Source organism: Capricornis sumatraensis, chromosome 6, assembly GCF_032405125.1.
Source record: "Capricornis sumatraensis isolate serow.1 chromosome 6, serow.2, whole genome shotgun sequence".
NCBI lineage: Eukaryota > Metazoa > Chordata > Mammalia > Artiodactyla > Bovidae > Capricornis > Capricornis sumatraensis.
In genome coordinates, this window is record NC_091074.1 from 31,754,660 (window position 1) to 31,779,628 (window position 24,969).

The 24,969-nt window shown below is 40.4% G+C and overlaps 1 protein-coding gene across 3 annotated transcripts in view; it reads right to left on the reverse strand.

Moving 5' to 3' along the window:
- Positions 1-781: 781 nt before the first annotated feature.
- FOCAD (focadhesin) overlaps positions 782-24,969 on the reverse strand; it is a 273,360-nt gene continuing 249,172 nt past the window's right edge. For all 3 annotated transcript variants that reach the window (XM_068973925.1, XM_068973926.1, XM_068973924.1), the window contains 9 exons: positions 19,375-19,503; positions 17,123-17,238; positions 13,521-13,781; positions 12,776-12,865; positions 9,280-9,457; positions 7,275-7,372; positions 5,567-5,818; positions 3,247-3,322; positions 782-1,031 (listed from right to left, as the gene is read on the reverse strand). In XM_068973925.1, the coding sequence (XP_068830026.1) occupies positions 958-1,031; positions 3,247-3,322; positions 5,567-5,818; positions 7,275-7,372; positions 9,280-9,457; positions 12,776-12,865; positions 13,521-13,781; positions 17,123-17,238; positions 19,375-19,503 (1,274 nt within the window). In that variant the 3' untranslated portion in view covers positions 782-957. The remainder of the gene's footprint in view (positions 1,032-3,246; positions 3,323-5,566; positions 5,819-7,274; positions 7,373-9,279; positions 9,458-12,775; positions 12,866-13,520; positions 13,782-17,122; positions 17,239-19,374; positions 19,504-24,969) is intronic.

A 24,969-nucleotide genomic window follows, 5' to 3' on the forward strand; every position in this document is an offset into this window, starting at 1 on the left:
CATCAAGGAATAATAATTAGCAATCAGAGCAAAATTAAATTCCTGGCTGATTGCGAGCCCCTGAGTAAAATGCAACCCTTAAGGATACTGTCACATTCCTTACATTTACTTGCCTTTATGCCACCAGTCACCCTAATTAAGATGGAGATTTGTACTTTTTAAAAACATATAATCTTTTGATCTTTCGAGGAGCTATTTGCCATTTTTTCCTTGCCTAACATCCCATCACCTTTCTTCTGGGGGGACCCCAGTTCAGGTGGATGGACATATGACCCAGGCCTGGTCAGTTAGAGTGCCCACCCCCACACCCCACGTTGCTTCCATCATACCTATGAGCAAAGACACATTTCCTTTCTTATTCTGAACTGGGTAACTTTCACTTGCATTCAAGAGACTCAAGCATAAAAAATTATAGCCACCACTTTTGGGTCTGATTTAGCAATGGTTAACACCATGCTTATTATTTAAGCATGTAGAGCAGTTCCAAGAGTGTTTTAGCAGTAAGGATAAGAAAACATGTCTAACTTATTGAGTCAATAATATCCTCTAGAGACTTCATGGGAAACAGATTCCACTGTCACCTCTATAGTTTGGTTTTGTGAGCTAAACTTCCACCCTGCGTTAAAACAAAAGTCAACATGCACAGATTTCACAAGATTGTTTTACTAGAATTTAGCAGGGAGGAGATGATATAGTCAAATTTTCACAAAAGAAAACCTTCAGACTGATCTCAGCCAAATAAAATTCAAGTTCTTATTTCAGTCTCAACTGGCCTGGGTACTGAAGCAACCTCTCTGGGCATGCACTGTTCAAACTGAGTTGTGTGGCCACCCTTTCATGCCCTTGAGCTCTCTGCATCATGTCTCAGCAATCCCAGACACGAATTCTGAAAAATTCCTTCTGCCTATATGGTTTTCCTCATCCAGCTGAGAATGCTGCTGGCTACCGTGAAGCTGTTCACCAACCATAGGCTCTGGTCCATACAGCCTTCTTCTTAAACTCTGGGAGAACTCTCAAGGACAGCAGGGTAGCTAAAGGGGACAAAAAAAAAAAAAAGCACACTGTTTCATTTGGTGCAGTTACATTTGAAAAGATCATTTAGATAAAAAAGGTGTCAGAACAGAACTTGACTTCTTCCTGCTTGGCTAATCTTTAAGAATTACTATCATGCCTTAGACAGAATTTTAATGGAAGAGACCATTAGTAAAGGTTGAGGAAAAGGTTTGTTTTAAGTTACTTTGCAACCAGTTAGTGGGAAATTCCACAAAATTAAAACAAACTGACCTCTGGGATGCTGGTGATGCTTTTTTTCTTAATCCGAGTGCTGACTACATAGGTATGTTCCCTTTGTAAAAATCTACTTGTGCACTTTTCTACACAAATATAACTTTTCCACTAAATGTCTTATTAAAAGGTAAACAAACTGATCCTGTTTTAAAGTAAGGAAGTTGTGTGTAATCCCTCTAGGTAACTTATTATATATCTTATTTTAGAATATGAATATAAATATCAATATATTGTGGAGAAGGCAATGGCACCCCACCCCAGTACTCTTGCCTGGAAAATCCCATGGATGGAGGAGCCTGGTGGGTTGCAGTCCATGGGGTCGCTGGGAGTCGGACATGACTGAGCGACTTCATTTTCACTTTTCATTTTTATGCATTGGAGAAGGAAATGGCAACCCACTCCAGTGTTCTTGCCTGGAGAATCCCAGGGACAGGGGAGCCTGGTGGGCTGCCGTCTATGGGGTCGCACAGGTCGGACACGACTGAAGCGACTTAGCAGCAGCAGCAGCAGCATCAATATATTGATATATTTTTAAAGTATAATAGTGTGAGAGAATGAAGATAAGCCAGAGTTACACAATAATTACGTGTGACTCTAATAACCCCTTGAATATATGACCAAGTGAACATGTACTTCCTTGACCCAAATAACAATTTCTCACTGGAATTAACTGTTATCTTCATGACCTAAGACAGTATATGTTGGGAACAACCAATGGTATTATATGGACCCATGGCCCTTAAAAATGAGTCCAAACTCCCCAAGGAAAATAAGTGGAGGAAGTCCTAGTAGCAAGTTTCTTGGGAATGGTCAAGTGAAAATATGTCAGACCACTGCTCTGATCCTCAGTGAAGCTCTGTGGTTGATCAGAATCACCTTCCTACACATGCCCTTCCACCCACTTTAGAGGTAGGAACAATACATTAGATAATTCTTGCTTGTTAAGCAATCAATACAATACACCATACTTAAAGCAAAATATGGTCAGTTATCACAAGAGTAGGCCAACAGGAAACTTTCCCAAGGTAAGACTTTCCAGTGCAGTAACTTAAAGCATGTCAGGGGCATCAGTGGCAGCCACTGGGAGGATCCTGACCCCCAAGTCCCAAGATGTGGATGACAGTACAAGCTGTCTTGGACCACAGAACCAGCACCCAGAAGACATTTGAGGTTTCAGTAAAAACATCTATGTAATTTGCACAGAAAGACTGCTTATATTTGTGGATCCTACAGTCATAGTTTAACAGTCAATAGAGATGTATAAAAAACATGCTGCTGCTGCTAAGTCACATCAGTCATGTCCGACTCTGTGCGACCCCATAGACGACAGCCCCACAGGCTCCTCCGTCCCTGGGATTCTCCAGGCAAGAAGAATCCTTCTCCAATAAAAAACATGAAAACCATCTAAATGCCTGGAAGCATGGGAAATGTCCAATTCCCCTGGAAAAATACTATACAGCCATGAAAAACACTTATGCAGCTAGTGTAAGAATAGGTTAAAATGCTTTTAATAATTTTAAAGTAAAAAAAGGCAGTACTCAAAGCGTATATGTACATTTTTCAACTGGCTATGATTATAACAATGTTAAAACTTACACACAGAGTGGGTAACACTTAGGAAAAATAATCAAAATTGTTGTTGTGCAATGGGATTCTGGATTCCTCTTTGCTTATTCTTTTTTACTTTTCTGAATTTTCTAATGTTTATTTAGTCATATTTTATGATTACAATAATACATTTAAAAAACACTTAAATAAAAATTAAAGACCATGGAACTCGTCTTTTTAAATCTACTTTCTAATTCAAAAATACCACATTGGTGACAGCTTCAGATTGCTTCTCTAAATTGAACCAAGATGACCCTTTTAGGTGCCAGCATACACTAGGATGCTGTTCTCCAGTACAGACAACACTGGATGGTTTTCACCTCTGCTGGGTATAAAGGATGAAAGTAATACCTTTTAAAACATCCTTGGATTTTGCTGAGAGTCCTTCCTTAGGGCTTTCCATGATGCTGAACAGCCAGTCAATGAACTAGAGTGAAAATGAAGAATTGTATCAGATAAACAATCTCAGGATCGGTAAGACATCATTCAAACCCTTGGACCTGCACATATGCCTAACAGGACAGTAGTCCCCAGATAATACAGTCCCCAGATAATACTTGCCTGGGCTGGGAGAGTGAAGAGATGTGACCAGGCACAAGAGATGGAAATGTTGGAGACAGCCCTCAGTTAAATGACCCAGCAAAGTCAAACCTCCTTCTTTTGCTGATTATCCTGGGACTTACTATAGCTTAAGAGTGGGGTAGACAGGGGCCCAGAGAGCCTCTGGTGTGCCATGAACATTCTCTCTCATTCTAAGAGACAGAATGGGGCCTCTCATCATTCTAAGAGGCCCCAGAAAGGGTAAGAGCCTTGCCCAAGTCCACTCCCCATGACTGGCAGAGTCAAGATCTGAACCAAGTACACCTGGCTTCAAAGCCTCACACTCCTTCACACCATGCTGCCTGCCACCTGGTTCCATGTGCATCAGGCCTAGGCTCCTAGGTGGGTAGTAAATGGGTAAACACATCAGCTGTAAGCCCCTGTTACTAAAATATGTTTCTGTAGCTATGAATAGTTTTTGTGCCCAAATGGATATGAAGCCAAGTTGAAATGCAACAGAAAAGGCATAAGACAATTTGCTAGGTAGACCCAAGCATGGTAACTGCAAATAAATCCTGCAAACAAGGTAGAAACTCCACGTACTCATGAGTTTGACTGATCTCCCGGGTATAGCCAAAATTGTTTTTGAATTAGATACTGGGTAATTTCATTGACTGAATGTTCCCTATCTTGACTCACTAAAAAACACCAGTCATAGGTACTAGGCATTTTAATTTTGGACATAGACTGTGGGTTGAAAAGAAAACAGAAAAATAAAATATTCCTAATTCCCTGCTTTAATTAAAATTTTTTCTTTATTTTCTTTTCCTCAATTTTGTTTTATCATATCCTGCTGCTAAGTAAATAAGTACTACAAATACGTAATAGATGCAAGATGTCTATGCTGTAGTCCAAAATGAACAGGGTGTCCCAGACCAGAAATAATTAAAATGAAAAAGAAAATAAAAAATTAGAGGTAATAACACTAATGCTTATCAGGTTTAAGAAAACAAAGGCATTTTATTTGAGATGTTCAGTGGAGTTGTTCATGGCTAAACTGTGGGTCCACAGTTCAGAAATATTTTTAAAGACTAAGGTTCAGATTTACAAGTAAGCCACAAAGTTAGCTGTAAGCTTTCAACCTCATAAAGATCCAGTTTAATTAAACGGGATTCAAAAAAATCCAAATGACAATTCAAGACAGGTTAGAGCCATGCAATGAGAAATATAGGATGTACCTCATTTTCATATGCTCTGCAGGACAGCTCGTAGCCTGGGGAAACTCTATTAAAAACCAAAGGTACTCCCTATAGTTTGTGTTTTCCTGAGGGCAAAGGTGATGACATTAGGCCTTTATAGATCTCCCCAAGGTATCTAGGCCAGAAGCACCTGGAACGTGGCTACTATATGGAATGAGCTATGGGGAGCTTAAATATGGTAAAAGGTGGGCACTCCAGATTCACAGCTCCCCTGGAAGATTTCCGCCCATGCATTGGTGATCACCCCCTCCCTTGTTCATCAACTGTATCCTTATCATGTGTGAGCATGCTCTGGCATGTCTAACTCTTTGTGACCCCATGGACTGTAGCCCACCAGGCCTCTCTGCCCATGGAATTTTCCAGGGAAGAATACTGGAGTGGGTTGCCATGTCCTACTCCAGGGGATCTTCCCAACCCAGGGATCAAACCTGGGTCTCCTGCATTGGCAGGTGGATTCTTTAACACTGAGAGCCACTGGGGAGGCTCATCCTTATTGTACCATCTTGCAATTTTGAACTTGCCTTCCTGTCTGTCTTCACTATGAAATTTTGAGCTTTCAGAGAGTTACTCATCCTTTATCCCCAGGATCAAGAACACGTAAGTCTTCAACAAATGAAGGCAAGCACAAGCTCCACCTCAGCCCTAACTGTAAGCAAGTTGTTGCCATTTTCACTGTTGTTTTCAGTCAGCAGATACCCTGAGCCTGAGCTACCCTCAATCTCTGAGGCCCTGCATCTGGCTGAGATCTGAGACTGAGTAAGCAAGCCTGTTGTGTGACTCAGGTTGCACTTATCTCCCACTGCAATTCTACAGCAGAAGCTGCCGAACAGAAAACGGCTGCCTGCCCTAAAGCAGGTGGCTGCCCGCCTCACCTTCTGGGTCTGTTCCTTCCATGGCTCTTTCTGCAGCAGAAGAGGCATGCTACTGGGAAGGAGAGTGAGAGCCTCCTGCAGAGTGACCCTGTGTAATGGACTCCTGCCAAGCAAGCTTGATGCTGGCCCAGCTGGGCCATTTTCCTGATGCCATGGCAACCAACTGGCACTGAGGCCAAGGAGGAGAGGGGCAGCGTGATCTGCCCATGCAACCACTGCGGCTGCAAAGATCAGCAGCAAGAAGTCCAAAGCCTACGGCAAAGCAGAAACAGGGTTAGGTCACAGACTTTAACAGTGCAAAGTAACACATGTTCACACATACAGCTCGCATCGGGAGGAAATGTTATCTTCCCCCTCGCCGAAGCCTTCCTCCTGCCCCACCCCTACCCCAGAAGAGGAACTGGATGGGATAGCAAACCATTTCTATGCTTAATGAAGAGACATTCTGGGGTTTCAGAAGGTTTGAAGGATCCTCTTTCGTGAGTAGAGAAGGCCCAGCAGTTTCATTATTATTGTTCTAACATTTCAAGAGGAACATAATTTATTGAATGCCTAATCATACTGAGATCCAAACATTCCTCCTCTGTTTTGGTGTTTTCAAAGAGATTTAAAAATTAATTAAGAGAGATATGAACAGGGATATTAAGGTTTATTATAATGTGGCCAAAACTAAAAAAAATATGTATAGTATATTCTGTTTTTGAACAGAAACAACATATGACTTTCCATATGCATTTAAAAAATCTGTTTAGAATCCATGCATTTAGATTTTGTAGACTAGACACGTAGAAATGGTGATAACAAGAGCTACCTCTGAGTTACTGCATTACTATGATTTAAATGATTCTTTCTGCTTATTTGTATTTTCTAAGTTTCAAAAGATTTTTGTAAGAAAGCAGAGAAAGTTAATATAAACTTTGGAAATAAGAGGAAAGCTCAAAAAAAGCTTAAAAAGTACCCCTCAATCTCTTAAAATGCCTAATCTCATTAGTGAAAATTTCAAAGACACACAGCCCTGCAGAAAAGCTGGGCAGAATATCAAACAATATCTCAGGTTACACATATTTTACTCACACAAGTAAACAGCAGATCTATGAAACATGGCTATGGAAAAATCAACAAGAAAAAATGCACAGCTGAGTCAAGAAAATGGCAAGAATAGGAAAGTGCTTCCTTCATTTTTTTTCATTAATCTTTTTTTTTCTGGTCTTATTCACCTAATACTAGTAATGGTTAACCTCTTTGGGTCATAGATCATTTTCAGGTGGGGTGAAAATTCCCATTCAATAAGTGCGTGTAAGTACTGGCACAAACACAGATTACTTGCACACACTTCAGGAACCCCTTCAAACCAGGTGTTTAAAGCCAAGCTCTGGACCACGGTGGAGGCTAGAGCCCTGTACCCCACAGTCTTTGTGGGATCCAGCTCAAGTACACAGGACCCTAGATTCCCCCCCCTAGCTAGAACTTCTGTGTGCTGCCTATCAAGGGAGGTGTTCTGCTGAAAATATTTTTCAAAGGGCAGCTGTGGGCATCTTCAAGATTCTGGTAAGAACACCCATTTCCTGTGATGTCAGAGAATTGCCATCCTTGTTTCCCAAAAATGAAGGGAGAAAAGAGAGCTGCAAGCAGCAACATGTTCTTCTTTTGGGAGACTAAATATACTCTGTATTTTAAGAAAGCCACAAATGACTCCTCTAGACTGTACCTCATCAAGAGCCACGTTCTGAACAGACGTTGACTGGTAAGCAACATTTCTGATATAACCCATTAGTTCCAAGAGCCACTCCATTCTCTTCAACACGCCTGAAACAGAAGGACATGTATTACCAGACCATGGTTTTTCTTTGCAATGTAAGATAGATCAACAATAATTATCATAACTAAAGCAAAAGACCCGCTGAGGACTATACAACAGCTACAAGTCCTCTTATGGTACCTGAGACTTGTTCTCACTCAAGAGATTTTTTTTAATACTGTTCACATCAGATGACCTTATTTTGGTGTTTATTTTTAAAAGCTAAATTTATTCTTCAAACCTGAAAAAATGGTCAAATGCATTTAATGGAATTTCTCAACCCTAAACACTGGGAGAAACTGGGCATGCCCATGAGTTAGTAGTGTTAAATCTTTGGTAATTAATTGTTCTTATAGTCCTCCCTTGCTTAAAGTTCTCAATTTATGACAAAATCATACAGAATACCTATCCTAAAGACATTTTAAAAAGCGCCAAACCCAAAACCCAGCTGTAGTAGGCTAAACAGAGGACAAACATTAACATAAATATTATTTTTTCCTTTCAAAAATGAGGATTCCCAGCAAAGCAAAGACTACTTGGAGAGATCTTCAAAATTTAGTGCATGAGAGGAAAATGGCACTGTGTTTGTGCCAGTACTTACACACACATATTGAAGGGGAATTTTCACCCCGGCTGAAAATGATCTATGACCCCAAAAAGGTTAACCACCACTAGTAGTAGGTGAATAAGACAAAAAAAGAAAAAAAGATTAATTTAAAAAAAAAATGAAGGAAGCACTTTTCTACTCTTGCCATTTGAAAATTCAAACTAAATTTGAAGGCCAGCTGGTTACAACCAAAGGCAATATCAAATTTATTTGTTTCTTTCATGTAGCTTCATGCTTAATTGGGAACACCTAACTGGCTTTCTACCAGATAAAGATACTTCTGAGGTCGAGTGAAAAAAATCTCATTTTTCATCACAGGTTCACTTTTCCTTGGGCATGCACTAAGGTGGACAGGAGACAACTATCTCAGTTGCCAAAGAGGAAGAAGAATCAAAATTTCCTACACAATCTTGCAAAGAGTATTTAAACTGCATTTGTCAGTCTTCTCTCATAGCCTTCAAAATACAAGAGATGGGGAATATGGCTTACAAGGGCCTTCTAGTCACATCCAGTCTGATCAGAACCTGAACATAGATTTGGAAAATTACAAGCATATGATCAAAGGCATGGAGGAGAAATGAGGGCACTCCCTATTTATTTTTTTCCTCCTATTAATTTTTAACTGGAGGATAACTGCTTTACAATATTTGCTGACCTTTGCCATACATCAACATAAATCAGCCACTGGTATACATTTATCCCCTCCCTTCTTAACCCCCTCCCCCCTCCCACCCCTTCAAGTTGTCACAGAGCGCTGGGTTGAGGGAAGTCTCTCTTTAGATGATTATTACAGCATAAATGTCTAAAACGGCTTAAAAGTCGCACCATTCATTAGCAGAGCTTCAGGCCTGCAGTTTCCGGCGTGAGGATGTACTCAGGGTGTCCAGATTTTATTCTTCTCACCCCTGAGAAGTTCTTCTCTAGAATAACTATTTAATTTGTGCTTGCTGCTTTCTTTTTCTGTTTGTTAAATGACCACCCAAACGCCATGTTCATGCAAACATCAGGCAGAATCCATTAGCATCCATCTGTTTGAGAAACAGGAGCAGGCAGATTCAACCTGGTAAACCTGCTTATATCTCTGTGGGCCTGGAGGGCCAAATATGAGATCCAAATCTCCAGCAGAATTTATTTGCACCTCTGAAGAGTTGATGCTGTGAGCTGTAATTGTGCGCTCATTTGGGGGTAACAAGTCCTCACCCGTGTCAAGAAGCCCTAACCTAGTTTTTAAGTTGAGGAAACAATGATAACCTCAAAGAGATGGGAGGCATGTTTGTCTGTCCCGATGTGCTCCCTGGCTGCCCTTACCGGTGTTGGCGTGGCTCACAATCCGTGCCTGGTACAAGCTGTGCAGTGTCATCCAGGCCAATGTGTCTTTTTCACGGTGCCTGAGAGCAACACTGAGCACATCAGTCAAGCCCATCAAGGGGAATCGTCCTTGAGAGACCAAGTAGAGCCTGACAAAGGCAGCCTTTTCTAGGCTACTCTGCAAAAAAGCAAATTGTTCAGTTTCTATTACATTAACTGAAGTTGTTACAGAACCTTTGGGCAAGGGCAAAAGAGAAAGGGTGAGTTTGAAGTTGATTACCACTCCAAATGCTAAAACTGTTTCCTGCACTGTGTAACCTATCTGCCTGTGTGCTGTCTCAAAATGTACCTATAGACAGTTGTAATGTCACCTTTTGTTTTCTCATAAAAACCATCAATGATTTCAAGGGTCAACTGATGTGTGTATTTAGTAAAGACACACAAATAATAACAATGGTAACCAACAAATACAGTACTTACAATGTGCCAGGTACATTTGAAGCACTTAACCTGTGTTAATTTGGCATTTCACAAAGTTTGGTACACAGACCTCTGGGACCCCAAGACCCTTTTAGAAAAGAGGGTCTGTGAGGTCAAACTATATTCATAATAGACCCCAAACAGGAGTAATATTCATTGTATTTTTTACTGACACTGGCAATTTTTTAAAAAGCTAGTTTCATTTAAAATATCCTTGTAAGCAATAAAATTACTAGTTTTGTTAAGCCTCTGCTCTTGAATATACATCTTTGTAATGTTCTGTATGACCAAATGGGAAGCATGCATAAAGCGCTTGTGTTGCACCCCCAAGTGTGATGGTCATCTCAAGGAGAAAGTTGTGAGAGGGAGTTGTGAGCTGAAATAGCCACTCTTTTCACAGACCATTTACTTGAAAGAATGACTGATAAACAAACGATGGTTATGAAAACTGAGTATTTGATTATTTTTTACAAGTGAAGGAAGTGAGACTGCCATTTCCAAGGAAAATACTTGACAGCAATTAGTGCCAATGACAAAATGTGTGCTTTTAAGCGAAAACTAGATTTTTGGAAAATCTGTATCTGCTACTATGACTTTGGCTGGTTCCCAAGATACATGTAAGACATATATACATAAAAGGCTTTTCTGATGAGGTTGCTGTCACTATTTGTAATAGTGACAAATACGATGTTTTGATGTTTATCATGAAATGTACCAACATTTGGAAGATTTTCAAAATTTAGCGACTCAATATTTTCCAAATGACCAATATATCTTACAGATCTTGCAATTGTATCTTAAAAAATCATGTGTGCATAAAAGATCCACAGTGCAATGGACCAATGGATTTCACTGTAACAGAGTATGTGAAGTTCACCGATCTGCTTTCAGATTCCACACTGCAACTAACCTATAAGAAACCACCACTTGGTGAGTTTTGGTACAATATCAAAGAAAGATATCCACATGTTATCTGAAAAGACTACTAACACTCTTTCCCGTTCTACCTTCGTATCTGTGTGAGGCTGGGTTTTCGTCACATACTTCACCAAAACGACATCACAACAGATTGAATGGAGTAGCAGCCATGAAAATCCAGCTGTCTTCTATGAAGACACTGAGGAGACTTGCAAAATGTAAGACAAGGCCACTTTTCTAACTTTCTAAACTAACCTGTTTTTTGGAAAAAAAAATTTTCTTACATGTTAAGATGCAATGGATTTATTGCTACTTTTAAGTAATGTTCTAAAACTTTCTAGTTTTAATTTCTAACATGGTAAACATTGACAGATATAACCCACATAAACAAAAGCTCTTTGAAGTCCTTGATAATTTTTAAGACACTAAAATGGCCCTGAGACCAAAATGTTTGAGGACCACTGTATCAATCATTTCATTCTCGTAGTAACACTGAGCAATAGATTACTATTATCACCTCCTTTACAGATGGGGAGACTGAAGCACAGAAGTTAGGAAACTTGCTTAACACCACAGAGTAAGAACTGAAACCCAGGGAGTCTCAGCTCTTCACCTGTACTTTCTTATCTCTATTCTTTCTGGAAATGAATAGAAAAACAGAGGGCTCAGCAGAACACATACTCTTAGGGGGACATCAGAACACAATTTAGAATGTTCTAGTGACAATGTTCTGAATGGCACTTTAGAAATGCAAGTGAGTAACATAGCCACTTTGAGCTTTAGGTACCACAAAGTAAATTATGTTAACTTCCAACTATACAACCTGAATATAATAACAAGATATAATACATTACATGAATGTAATAATTATGATAATGTTATTACTGAATCCTTGCCTTGGGTCAGGTACTTTTCCAAAACTTAACATGGATTAAGTCGTTTAACTCTCAAACCGACCCTAATAGGTATGTGCTATTATTTCCCTTTTATAGATCAAGAAACCAAGGTAGAGAGAGAATATGACACTTAACCAAGGTCACATTGCTAGTAAATTAGAGACTGGATTTCACACCTGAGCAGTGAGGCACCCGAGTGCATTCTCTCAAGCATTTCCTTTTAAATTGCTTGGGCTGTGCTGTGCTTAGTTGCTCAGTCATGTCCGACTCTGCAAGCCCATGGTCTGTATGTAGCCTGCCAGGCTTCTCTGTCCTTGGAATTCACCAGTCAGGAACACTGGGTGGGTAGCCATTTCTCCAGGGGATCTTTCTGGAGGATTCAATGGACAGAGGCTACAGTCCATGGGGTTTTAAAGAGTTAGATACAACTGAGCGACTAATGCTTTTTACCCATAGGGAACACTAAAATGTTCTTGATAAAGTGTGATTAATTAGGTTAAAAAGTTATCATTCATCTCTCCATTTATACTACTACATATATACAATGGAATATATTATTACTCAGCCTAAAAAGGAATGAAACTGGGTCATTTGTAGAGATGTAGATGGACCAGAGAGTGTCATACACAGTGAAGTGAATCACAAGGAGAAAAATACCACATATTAATGCATATATGTGGAATCTAGAAAAACAGTACAGCTGAATCTGTTTGCAAAGCAGAAACAGAGAACAAATGTATGGACACGGAGAAGGGAACGGGGAGGTGGGATGAACTGGGAAACTGGGATTGACATATATACACTAGCATGAATAAAACAGATAACTAATGAGAACCTACTCTATAGCACAAGGAATTCTACTTAATGCTCTGTGGTCCCTAAATGGGAAGGAAATCCAAAATAGAGTGGATACAGGTACACAACTGATTTATTTCTCTGTACAATAGAAAATAGCACAACAACATAAAGGAACTATGTTCCAGTTGGAAAAAAAGTTATTAATTCATCTACCCGTTTATACTACTGCATAGCCAACCGTACTAGGCTGGACATGAGACCCCACAGTGAAAGAGAGAGTTTCCTGAAATTGGCCAGTAACTAACAAATATGAAACAAAGTGAGCTTCAGCCAAAAGGACACTATAACCATTTCAACTGTAATACCCATCTCAATAATGGAAAAACACATGGATATGTTATTACCTCAGTAATCTGGGCAACCCGATTGGCTTCATCATCTGTCATTTCCGAGAGGCACTTTGCTACACTGACATACAGCTCTAGATCATTTCTCTGGTAAAGAAAAATCCCAAGCATGTCAAAATACAGGGTAAGATAACACCTATTTTCTCACTGCTCTGACAAATCTTTAGCTTTGCTTATCTCCATGAACAGCGGCTGATGAGATTTTAATTTTAACCAAGCCAAAACTCATGGCCAACTTTTTATCATTTATGAAGCATCTTTCCTGTTATTTGGTGTATCTTGTGTGGCTGTACTTTTTCCTCCTGATCAGAACCCACCATTCTGGATGGATTTTCTACTTCTTTGCACAACTACATTTCAGAAGTCTGTTGGGGAGGGGCAAAGCTAGTATTAAGTCACCTGATGCAAATATTAAGTGTGTTGGACAATACGCCCAAAGATTTCTCAGGTGTAAGGGTTTCTGAACTTGCTCATCTTCTACAGGCATTTGGTAAAAGACCTGAGAACAAATTTTCTGGTGCTACGCTGGTTAACCTGAATCAAGGCATGCTCAAAACTTTGTTTCTAAATTTTCAACCTCAATTTAGATTTTGGAAGCAAACATTCTTAGTGAAGAATGTGGTTATTTCTTGCTAGTCTTCCCACCACATTCTTAAAAACATACACCTCCCCGCTTTGCCAAAAAGGCTTTAAAAAATCCCAAACACAAATTGTCAGGAATGCAAATATTTTTGTTCCTCACCCGAATCTTATTTGGCAGGAGGTCAAAAATTTTCCTAGTTGCCTCGCTGAGCAGACTCCAGAGGTGGTGAGAAGGGTTGGGCAGTTTCATGGCCTGACTCAGGCCCTGTAAGGCACTTGGGCATAACTCAGGACTGGAGAGTGGGGAAGCTGCTTTAAAAACTGCCACCATTAAGCTTTCAAAAAAACCCTCGATCTGTTCATCAGAGACATGTTTTATCCATGAAGGCACAGATAGAAGAAGGTATTTCTTGATATTCAGCTGAAAGAGAAACCAAAGAGGTCAGATGTAAACAGGCAAGTCCGGGTTTGTAATGCTCAAAACCTCTAGGTCATCACCGTGTCTGAGGGTAAAATGAAATTTTAAAAGGTTCAGGTTGCTTCCTAAACCCTCATTTCCCCACAGCTTCATGGGCCAATGGACCACCAATGACTGTGATGTTAGCTGCTTCAGTGACTTCTGATCTAGGGCGCCTGTGTGGATATATGGTATCTGCCAATCCATCTGTGAACTACTCATCTCAAATCTTGGGTCTTTCCAGTGAGGGGAATAAAATGTTACTTCTCAAAGTACATGACAGTTGCTATTCAGTCTTAAAAGGTCACAGTCTCTAGCCAGAAAAGCTACTGGAGATGAAGGCTCGACTGCTGGAAATTGGCTAAACAGAATATTTGATATTATTCATTTCTTCTTCTGAGAAAGCATGAGAAAATAATCAGGGGAACAGGAGTTCTGGGGCCAGTCCTGAGCCAAGAAGAGCCAGTCGTGCATGTGAAACTGACCACAGTGTCTTAGAGTTCAGGATAGCTAAGAAGGGGCGCGGTAATGACAGCTATGAGCCCTAGACTATAAGGAAGCAGGCTTCAAGAATTCTTAGAAACGTTAAGTATGATACTAAAGGAGCAGCAAGTCTGAAAGAAGTGTTTTATAAAATAAAATCTGACAAAAATCGGTAAATTTCTAAAAAGATCAATGTAGCTGCATGAGTTACACAATATTTCACATTAAAGAACATGCCATTTCAGATCTTTTTTTAAAATGAGAAGGTACATAATTAAAAAATGAATTTACAAACAATTTGTTAATTAACAAAGATAATAAGAAAGGTTCCTAATCAAAGATGAATGTAAAAAAAAAAAGACAGACTTAAAGGAGAAATGGAGGGATAACTAAAACCTAGAAAAATATCTGAGCTCAAGAAAACAGACAGTTAGAATTATAGATGATTTAAAAGGAAGGAAGCATTAATAGAACAGTGTTGAAAGCACAGGCTTTTGAGTCAGCCAGTGTTTCCACTGATGAGCTATATAAGCTTTGCTTAACCTCTACTTGCCTCAGTTTATCAACCTGTAAAATCAGAATAATAAAAAAAAATCTACTTCTCAGAGGTGAAATAAGTGAGACACAAAAGTTTTCATATTGTACGATTCCATTCTAAAGAATTTCTAAAATTTATATGAAATGTAAATTTATATGAAAGTTCTTTAAAGTAACAAAATTATAGAGACCAAAAGAAGATCAATGGTAGCCTGGGTCTGAGATTGGGAGTGGGGATTAACTATAAGTAGGCACAATGGAATTTTTGGGGGGTGGTGGAAATGCTATTGATGATGGATGAAAATGTATAAATGTACTAAGACTCATTAAAATTATACACGTAAATAGCCATATTTTATGGAATATAAATTATAACTCAATAGAGTGGTAAAAAAAAATTAGCCTATCAGGGTTGTACATATGCATGCGTGCTCAGTCGCGTTCAACTCTTTTGCGACCCTGTGGACTGTAGCCTGCCAAGCCTCTCTGTCCATGGAATTCTCCAGGCAAGCATACTGGAGTGGATAGCCATCCCTTCTCCAGGGGATCTTCCCGACCCAGGGATCAAACCCGTGTCTCTTTCATCTCCTGCACTGGCAGGTGGATTCTCTACCACTAGTGCCACCTGGAAAGTCCCTGTCAGGGTTGAAGAGAGATTAAATCTGATGACTGACAGTGCTCACTGAGTGCTTACCAGCAGGAGGAATGTAACAAGTGCTCATTAAATGGCAGCTAGATGGGAGCTGCTTAGAGCAGACAGGTAACAGCAGCTACAGATGTCAATGACACTGCCCTTAAATTAAGAAGAATTAGGAGATGTAGGAAAAGTTTTTTTTTAAAAAAAAAAACAAGAGAGTAGAGACTAAAGTCAAAAGACAAGGGCTTTTTCAGGAAAGACTACTGTCCTCCACTTTTGATACTAGCAGTCTTTTGGGATTCCAAATAATTTGACCTGGGAAGAGAAGAGGAGCCTCGCCTAACTTTTTTGTGGTTAACAAAGCTTTGGGGTTCTTAATCTGGCAGGGAGATTAGTAAAGTGAGTAACAGACTACTTGGAAGATTAGCCAGGGCAATTTGAAAATGTTTGGGCACAATGTTTAGCCCTGGAAATACACCTTAAAAACAAGCAAAGTAACAGAGTGTTCTGTTGCCCAGGTGCCTATTGAAATTTATACAGAATTCCAGAAGACACTTGAGTGTGGGCAGTTCAGCAGACAGCTTAGTGATCTGGAAACCCTAAAAGAGCCTCCCAGGCTTCCAGGAGTTGAGCACTTGATGCAATGATACTAAGATATTGACCCCTTTGACTATTCTCAAGTAAAAGTAAAAAGCAGATGCCCATGAGAATCTACATGTGTTAATAAAGAGATCCATATCAGTTTTTAATGCACTTATGAATTACAATAAAGATGATTATATACATAAAAAAAGATGAAATAATAAGAGAGCTTTTCACCATTCTCAAAGAATTAAAGCCTCCAGCAATAGAAGAATTAAAAAAAAGGAGATCATTTAGCTCATAATCAATTGGTGAACCTCTAAGGAATTGTGGAATATGCTTTTTCTGTCCTAACTTGAAATGTAACCGAAATGATACATCTTTGCTTATTTCATATCTTTAAATAATCTCACCCCATTCTTCCTACCTACCCTTAGTCTATACCCTGGAAGCTGCTGCCACTTCTGTCACAAAGACTAGGCTGGATCACGTCTTCCTCAGCACTTTACTCCAGCGGAACACCTATGGACAGAGATGTCCTACTCTCTCCCCCTACACCCTCCCACACACACCCTCTGGGGTCTCTAATTTGATCCCTAATAAGATCCTACCAAGCTTTCAAGGCTCACCTTAATTGCTGCCTTTCTGTGAAAGGGAGGGATGAGGGATTGTTTATCCAAAGCATGTGGATTTGCCTTTCTTTTAATCCCTGCTGTAATGATTATGTAGATCATATAAACAAATAGACCCAGCTTCCAGTAACTCTACAGCTTTCTACCTGTGTGGTCCTGAGAAAGGAACTTGAATATCTCTGATCATCATTTTCCCTTTTTCTTGTAATAAACATGAAAAGCAGGAGAAGTCGAAAGCATACATGGTGATGGCTACGGCAGAGTTTCAAGTCCCACAATTTTCCAGTCTCCTGGCCAGCTACTGTCAACTGCTCACTCCTTGTGAGAGCCCACGTGTCCACTCTCGACTTTGAGAACTCACACCCAAAGGAATGTTGATCTCCCCCACAACAACTATACCCTCCTGTTGCTCAACACCCTTTATTACTACTTACACTCAGACCATGGATCAGAGGTGGCATCACCCACATTCCCAACAGTGCAGTGACATTCTGGGAGGACTGTGCCTGGGTCACCATAATTTCAAGACACAGTTGCTGAGTCTCGTCACCTGAAAGAGAAGAAGGGGGAAGAATATCTGTAATGTAGGTAGGTGCCTCTTGTAACTCATGTTTAGGTTTCAGTGTCCCCAGTAATACAGCTAAAGGTAAAAGAACTCTTGTATGATGTTTAATGGTAATGGAACTTCAGCAAACCATAAGGTATTTCAAGAGACGTTTTTAGTTGTGAAACAAATGAATGTATCTGGTAAGGATCTTATCTGTAACTGGTAAGGATCTTGAACTAGCTTGGCAAATTTCTCTTACAATGTCCAGACAAACCTAAAGACTCAAATGCTATTAAAAATTTGAGAAAATTCTAGCTAAAAATCTCATTTTTGTTTTTTCTCTCCTCTCCACCTTGCAATCAGCACATAGACAAATCCAGATCTGGAAGGATTTAAAGAGGTCACATTCTCTAATATCCAGTCTTTTTTAAGCCTGATCCCCATCAGCAGATACATCTTCCTAACCAGGCCTTTTCTTCTTTTTACTAAAATACCAACATCTTCAACATAGCACATAAAAGTGGGGAGGGGCAGGGGAACATAGTTTTCAAATGAAATCTCTGGATATATAGTATGGTGACACCATATCTTACATAGGATTAGGTTCAAATGAAAGCATTCAAATGAAAAACTGTGTTTAGTTAAAAACATCTTTGATTATCCCATAAATTGCACATAAATTATAGTATACAAATCTTTCTGTATATCATATGTAAGCAAGCACCTACTGTAAATAATAGAGCACTCATGCAAATACACACACATATATATACATCCATAATTTATACCACTGTTAACGTTGTTCTCACTCTCTCTTTTTTGGAGTTGGGGGCGCAAATATTGATATATAAGCTAAATTTCCATATGCTAATATGCTAGCTCCATCACAGAATTTGCTTTGGACAAACAGAGGTGTGCATTCCCTTTACCTCTCACCACAGAGTACCCGGGATAAACAGAATAATCTGTCTACATCTAACCTCTGGAATTTGTGAATATGTTCCCTTGCTTGGCAAAGGAACTTTGCAGATGTGATTAAGGTTAAAGACCTTGAGATGGGGAGATTATCCTGGATTATTCAAATGGACCCATTAATCACATGAATCCTTACAAATGGAAGACCTTTCCTGCCTTCAGAGGATCAGAAAGATGACAGCATGAGGATTCTTTAGCCCCCTGCTGCTTGCTTTGAAGAGCAAGAAAGGGAGCCACAAGCCAGGGAGTGGGCATCCTCTAGAAGCTGGGAAACGGCGGGGAATGGGTTCTCCCCATCTCAGTCTGTCTGGGCTGCTGTAACAAAACACTACAGACTGGGTGGTTTATAAACAACAGAGGCCTATTTCTCACAGTCCTGGTGGCTGGAAGTCCAAGATCAGGGTGTCGGCATGGTTGGGTGTCTGGTGAGAGCCCTTCTGAGCTGCAGTCTGCTGGCCTCTTTCTGTCTTCACAGTGTGGACTGAGGAGTTCTGTGGACCTCTTTGAGAAGGACATTAATTCCATTCATGAGGGTTCCTCATGACCTAATTGCCCTTGAAGGACCCACCCCCTAATACCATCACACTGAGGGTTAGGATCTCAACATATGCATTTTCAGGGGAACACAAACATTCAAGCTGCATCACTCCCCTGGGCAACAAAGGAAGGAATGTTGTTCTGCTGATACCCTGATCTTAGTGAAGTGAGAACTATGCTGGACTTCTGACTTACAAAACTGTAAGATAATAACTCTGTATAGTTTCAGGCCACTACGTCTGTGGTAATTTGTTACGGCAGCAACAGAAAACTAATTACAGCATCCCATAGGGCATTTCACTGAAACCTGGAGTTCTCCAAGTGCAGCCTGATAACCATCAAATCAGGCTCTCTGTGATCTACCCTGCATACCCAGCAAAGTGCACATCTCAGTCAAGTACTGTTCTGATGAGTGCATCTGGTATATTTTTTCAAACCTCCTCCTCCTCCTCAGCTATTTAAAAAGTGACTCAATGAAGCAACCCAGCTGTCCCACTCAAGAAGACAAACCTTACATTCCCAGAGGTCCATTCAGTCACTATCAATTGTGACCAAAAAAATCTCATTTTCTATTCAGGTCACAACCTAAAAGCAGAGTCTGAAGACCAAAAAACATGTGCTATTTACCAAAGTTTAGCCTCATAAGTGGAGAGAGGAGAGCAGCCCAGTTCACAGGAGGATACTGGTGGTTTTCTCCAACAGTTGCTATGGGTTTCATCACAACTTTGAGAAGGGAAGGGGGCACAGATTCCGGACCTGCAACAGAAAGGAAAAAAATAATAAAACACCTCAATAGCATCATGAAAGTGGAAGATGCCAACTTGCCCTCCTTTCTACTCATGTCAAAGGATTTGGTATCACAGCTTCAGCTGTGTTCAACCTTTCAATTCTGTGCCCTTAGAGTCAATCCCACTTGCTACAAACTTTGCTCCCTCCATTCTCCTTTCTCTTATTTGTTTCCAGTCTTTCCTTCTTGTCTGGATAGGAATGTCCCACATTGCTAATTAACTCTCTTCCATGCTCTCCCGTATCTTTTCATTGAATTTCCTAAAAAGAGTAACTTATTCTATGTTACTGCTTTATCTCTGACTCATTCTTTAATCTCCTTCCAGAAGAGGAGATAATTACTGCCACTTAGGTCTATCCCCTTCTCCGGATAAGGGTTACTTCAGTCCCTGTGGCTCTAAATGGTTACACTCTGTCCCATGCACTCTTCGCTGCTGCTTCTCCTCAGCTTGTGCCTGTGGCTGACGGCTCCACAGGTGAACATAACAAAATAGCTAATCCATAGTTTAACCAGCTACCTAAGACACAGCACCATGACTTTAGTGATATATTCTCTCTAAAAAAAATTTTTTTTCAGGTGGGAGGTAATTTGAAATCGAAAAAAATCAGATGTTCTAGCAGTTTTGAGTGGAGCCATAAGGTGAAGCCAAGGTTGGAGTAGCCAGTGAGGATCATGAAGTGAAGTTACAAGGAGGTCAGAAATGATGTATGAAAAACCAGGAGACCAAGAAAGAGAAGTAAAAGCAGCAGCAGGATCAATATAGGCAGCAGAAGACAAATCAGCATTAGCACAAAGAGAAGCGGAATTAACGAAAGGGGGGAAAAAAAAAAGCAGGGGTGGACTCAGAAGACAAAGCAGCAGCAGACACTGAAAAGGGGAAAGCCAGGACGGGGGCAGGGCCAGCAAGAGGAAAAACAGCTACAGAAAGAAGTGTGGGAAAAGGAAAAGTGCAAGAGAAAGGAGAAGCAGAGGCAAGAATGCAGCTAAATCAGCAGAATCTGAAAAGTGGGAAAGCAGAAGTGGGCATAGAGTCAGCAAAAGAGAAACAGCTGCTGAAAGAGGAGCATGGGAAAAGGAGAAGCAGAGTCAGAACAAGCAGCAGACTCAGCAGACCATGAAAAGTGGGAAAGCAGAAGAGGGGACAGAGTCAGCAAAAACGGAAACAGCTGCCGAAAGGAGAAGCACGGGAAAGGAGAAGCAGAAGCAGAATAAGCAGCAGAATCAGGAACAGAGTCAGCAAAGAGAGAAATAGCTGCTGAAAGGAGAAGCACGGGAAAGGAGAAGCGCAGGAGACAGGAGAAGCAGCGGCAGAACAAGCAGCAGAATTAGCAGATCATGAAAAGTGGGAAAGCAGAAGAGGGGACAGAGTCAGCAAAAACGGAAACAGCTGCCGAAAGGAGAAGCACGGGAAAGGAGAAGCGCAGGAGACAGGAGAAGCAGCGGCAGAACAAGCAGCAGGATCAGCAGACCATGAAAAGTGGGAAAGCAGAAGAGGGGACAGAGTCAGCAAAGAGTAACAGCTGTATAAAGGAAAGGCACGGGAAAAGGAGAAGCTAAGGAAGAAAAAGCAGCAGAATCAGCAGACCCTGGAAAAGCGAGAAACAGAGGTGGGGCAGTCAGCGAAGGAAAACTAGCTACAAAAGGAGCCTAGAGAAGCGGGTGGTGTATGCATAATCAGCAAGAAACGTGGAGCAATTAGTAGAAGTTGAAAAACTGGGAGAAGCAGAACCAGAAACAGATCAACAAAAGGTCAAATAATGAAGAAATGAGAAGCACAGGGAAAAAGAGAAACATACAAAAATGGACAGAGTTTGAATAGACATTTTCCCAAAGATGGTACACAAATGGCCAAAAGAGATATGAAACGATGCTCAACATTACTAGTCATCAAAAATGCAAAGCAAAACCACAATATCACCTTATACATATTAGGATGGCTACTATTTGGGAAACAAAAAGAATGAAAAGAAAAAAATAACAAGTGTTGGCAAGAATGTGAGGAAACTAGAACCCTTATATGCTTTTGGTGGGATTATAAAACAAAAGAACCATGATGGAAAACAGTAAGATGACTTCTCAGAAAATTAAAATAGACCTACCTTATAATGTAGCAATCCCACTTCCAAAACTCAAAGTAGAGTTTCAAAGAGACATTTGTATGCTTATATTCGTACTATTCACAATAGCCAAGAGCAACCCAAATGTCCATTGATGGATAAGTGTATAAACAAAATGTGATATATACATACAGTAGAATAGTATTCAACTTTGAAAAGAAAAGAAATGCTGTTATATGCTACAATGTGTCCTCAACTTTGAGGACCCTATGCTAAGTGAGATAAACCAGTCGCAATAAGACAAATGCTGTATCAGTTCAGTTGCTCAGTCGTGTCTGACTCTTTGTGACCCCATGGACTGCAGCACGCCAGGCTTCCCTGTCCATCACCAACTCCCGGAGCTTGCTCAAACTCATGTCCAAGGAGTCGGTGATGCCATCCAACCATCTCATCCTCTGTCATCCCCTTCTCCTCCTGCCTTCAATGTTTCCCATCATCAGGGTCTTTTCCAATGAGCCAGTTCTTCGCCTCAGGTGGCCAAAGTATTGGAGCTTCAGCATCAGCCTCAGCCCTTGCAATGAATATTTAGTACCGATTTCCTTTAGGATTAACCGGTTTAATCTCCTTGCAGCCCAAGGGACTCTCAAGAGTCTTCTCGAAGTGAAAAACATGGAGTGAAAGTGAAAGTTGCTCAGTTGTGTCCGACTCTTTGGAACCCCATGAACTGTATGGAATTCCTAGGTCAGAATACTGGAGTGGGTAGCCTTTCCCTTCTCCGGGGGATCTTCCCAATCCAGGTCTCCCGCAATATAATCAGATTCTTTACCAACTGGGAATCAGGGAAGCTATCAGGGAAGCCCATTCCTTTCGAACACCACAGTTCAAAAGCATCAATTCTTTGGTGCTCAGCTTTTAACTTTCACATCCATACATGACTACTGGAAGACCATGGCTTTGACTAGATGGACCCTGGTTGGCAAAGTAATGTCTCTGCTTTTTAATATGGTGTCTAGGTTGATCATAGCTTTTCTTCCAAATGCTATGATTCCACTTAAATCCAGCAAGTAGAACAGTCAAATTAACAGACAGGGAGGGTAGAATGGTGGTTACCAGGATGAGGAAAGGAAGAAAGGGTAGTTCTTGCTTAATGGGTACAAAGTTTCAGTTTTGCAAGATAAAAACATTCCAGAGATTAGTTTCACAATGATGTGAATATAGTGTAACCCTATATAAATGTATTCTTAAAAATGGTTATGATGGTAAATTTTATGTTTTTTATACTTTAAAAAAGTTAAAAAAAAGGGGGACTTTTGGTTTTCAGTTCTACATGTAAGAGCTTGGCAATTACCACTCTATTATAAATGTAAAAAGCTAAACAGACTGAAGAATCAACAACTCTCTTGGATCCTTAAGAAAGGGAAAAGCACAGGGCAAGATGCTGTCTCCAAAACCAAAGAGACAAACAGATGAATACAGGGAGTCGTGGCTTATTTGAGCAGAAACTCAGTGGAAAATGCTGCTTGAACAGTGCTGCGGCAGGAAAGTCTGGACCACCTTTTGTGAAATGCTGGAGGCTCTATGTAGACAAGTCCTATGCCAACAAATTTGATAACCTAGATGAAAGCTGTCTACAGACTCAATACTTATAAGATTTCAACAACTTTTTTTTTTTTTTCAGAAATGGAAAAGCTGATTGTCAAATTTATATGAGATTGCAAAGGGGGCCCAAATAGTCAAAACAATTTCAAAAAAGAAAAACTTAAAGGACTCACACACATACCAATTTCAAAACTTACCACACAGCTATAGTAATCAAAACAGTGTGGTACTGGCAAATCTAAGGTTAGACATATATTAAAAATGAATTGGGAGGCCAGAAATAAACCCAAACATTTATGGTTAATTGATTTTTGACAAGGGTGCTAAGACCACTCAATAGAAGAAAGAAGGTGTCTCTTCAACAAACACTGCTGGGATGACTGGATATTCACATGCAAATAATGAAGCTGCTGCTGCTAAGTCGCTTCAGTCGTGTGGACTCTGTGCGATCCCATAGACCGCAGCCCACCATGGTCCACTGTCCCTGGGATTCTCCAGGCAAGAACACTGGAGTGGGTTGCCATTTCCTTCTCCAATGCATGAAAGTGAAAAGTGAAAGTCAACTCGCTCAGTTGTATCCGACTCTTAGCGACCTCATGGACTGCAGCCTACCAGGCTCCTCCGCCCATGGGATTTTCCAGGCAAGAGTACTGGAGTACTGCCATTGCCTTCTCCGAATAATGAAGCTGGATCCCTACTAATACTAATACCATACAGAGAAACGAACTTAAAGTAGATCGATGATGATACAAGAAACTATAAAACTCTTAGAAGAAAACAGGAAGATAAGTCTATTGATCTGGTCATGGATTCTTAGGAATGACCAAAAACATGAGCAGCAAAAGGAAAAAAATAAAGTGGATTGGGGGTGATGAACATTGTTCTGCCATTTGATACTGGTAACAGTTGTATAATATTGTGAATGTACTTAGTGCCACTGAATTGTAGACTTTAAAATGGTTACAATGGTAAATTTTACGTTATGTATTTCAGCACACACACACAAACACAAAAGAAGAGAAAGGGATGAAGCAGTCTTTGGGATGAAAGGCAGGATCCATGATACGACGCAGCCCTGGCAAGGTAGACAGAAAGAGCAAGATGAAGTCTTGATGCCTGATATCTTTCTGCCTCTGATGCTCTGAGGGTTGTGAATAGTATCTGTCCTTACATTTCTGAGAAACCTATGAATCCTTGCAGTAAATACTGAGTCATTTGAAGCGAGTCACTGTTTTCTATAATAAAAAGCACTGTGACATAATTCCTATCACTGCCTACGCTCTTCTACTCATAGGGTCACAGACTGCTTATGCACTGATGACTAGTGAACCCATCCTTCTAAGCCAGGCCTTTCTCTGATGTTTTAGAACTTCAGCTATCTCAAGGATCAGCATGTTTTCTTAGTAGTCGCCAACAAACCTCCTTATCTTTGCCTCTGCTGACTTGGGAAGGTAAAATTAGTAGTGTGCTTTCCAGTGCTATTTTCCTCCCTGCCAACAAACACTTCTTTGCTTTTTGAAAATGTTAAAAGCTCAACATACCTGCCACTCTTCCATGCTGGGTTACCAGCAACTAAAGCTTCATTTCTCCTCCACCTTGGGATGTAATACTAGGAGTACAGGAGATACTATCAAGGAGTTAACTATTGCCATTACAAGGAGAAGAATTTCTAACCAAGAAGAAGTAAATATATTCACAAACACATTCACTTATTCAACGAAGGATCTACTAGCTACCAGACAGTGGGAACTGTGCTGAACATGGCAGAAGAGGTCACCA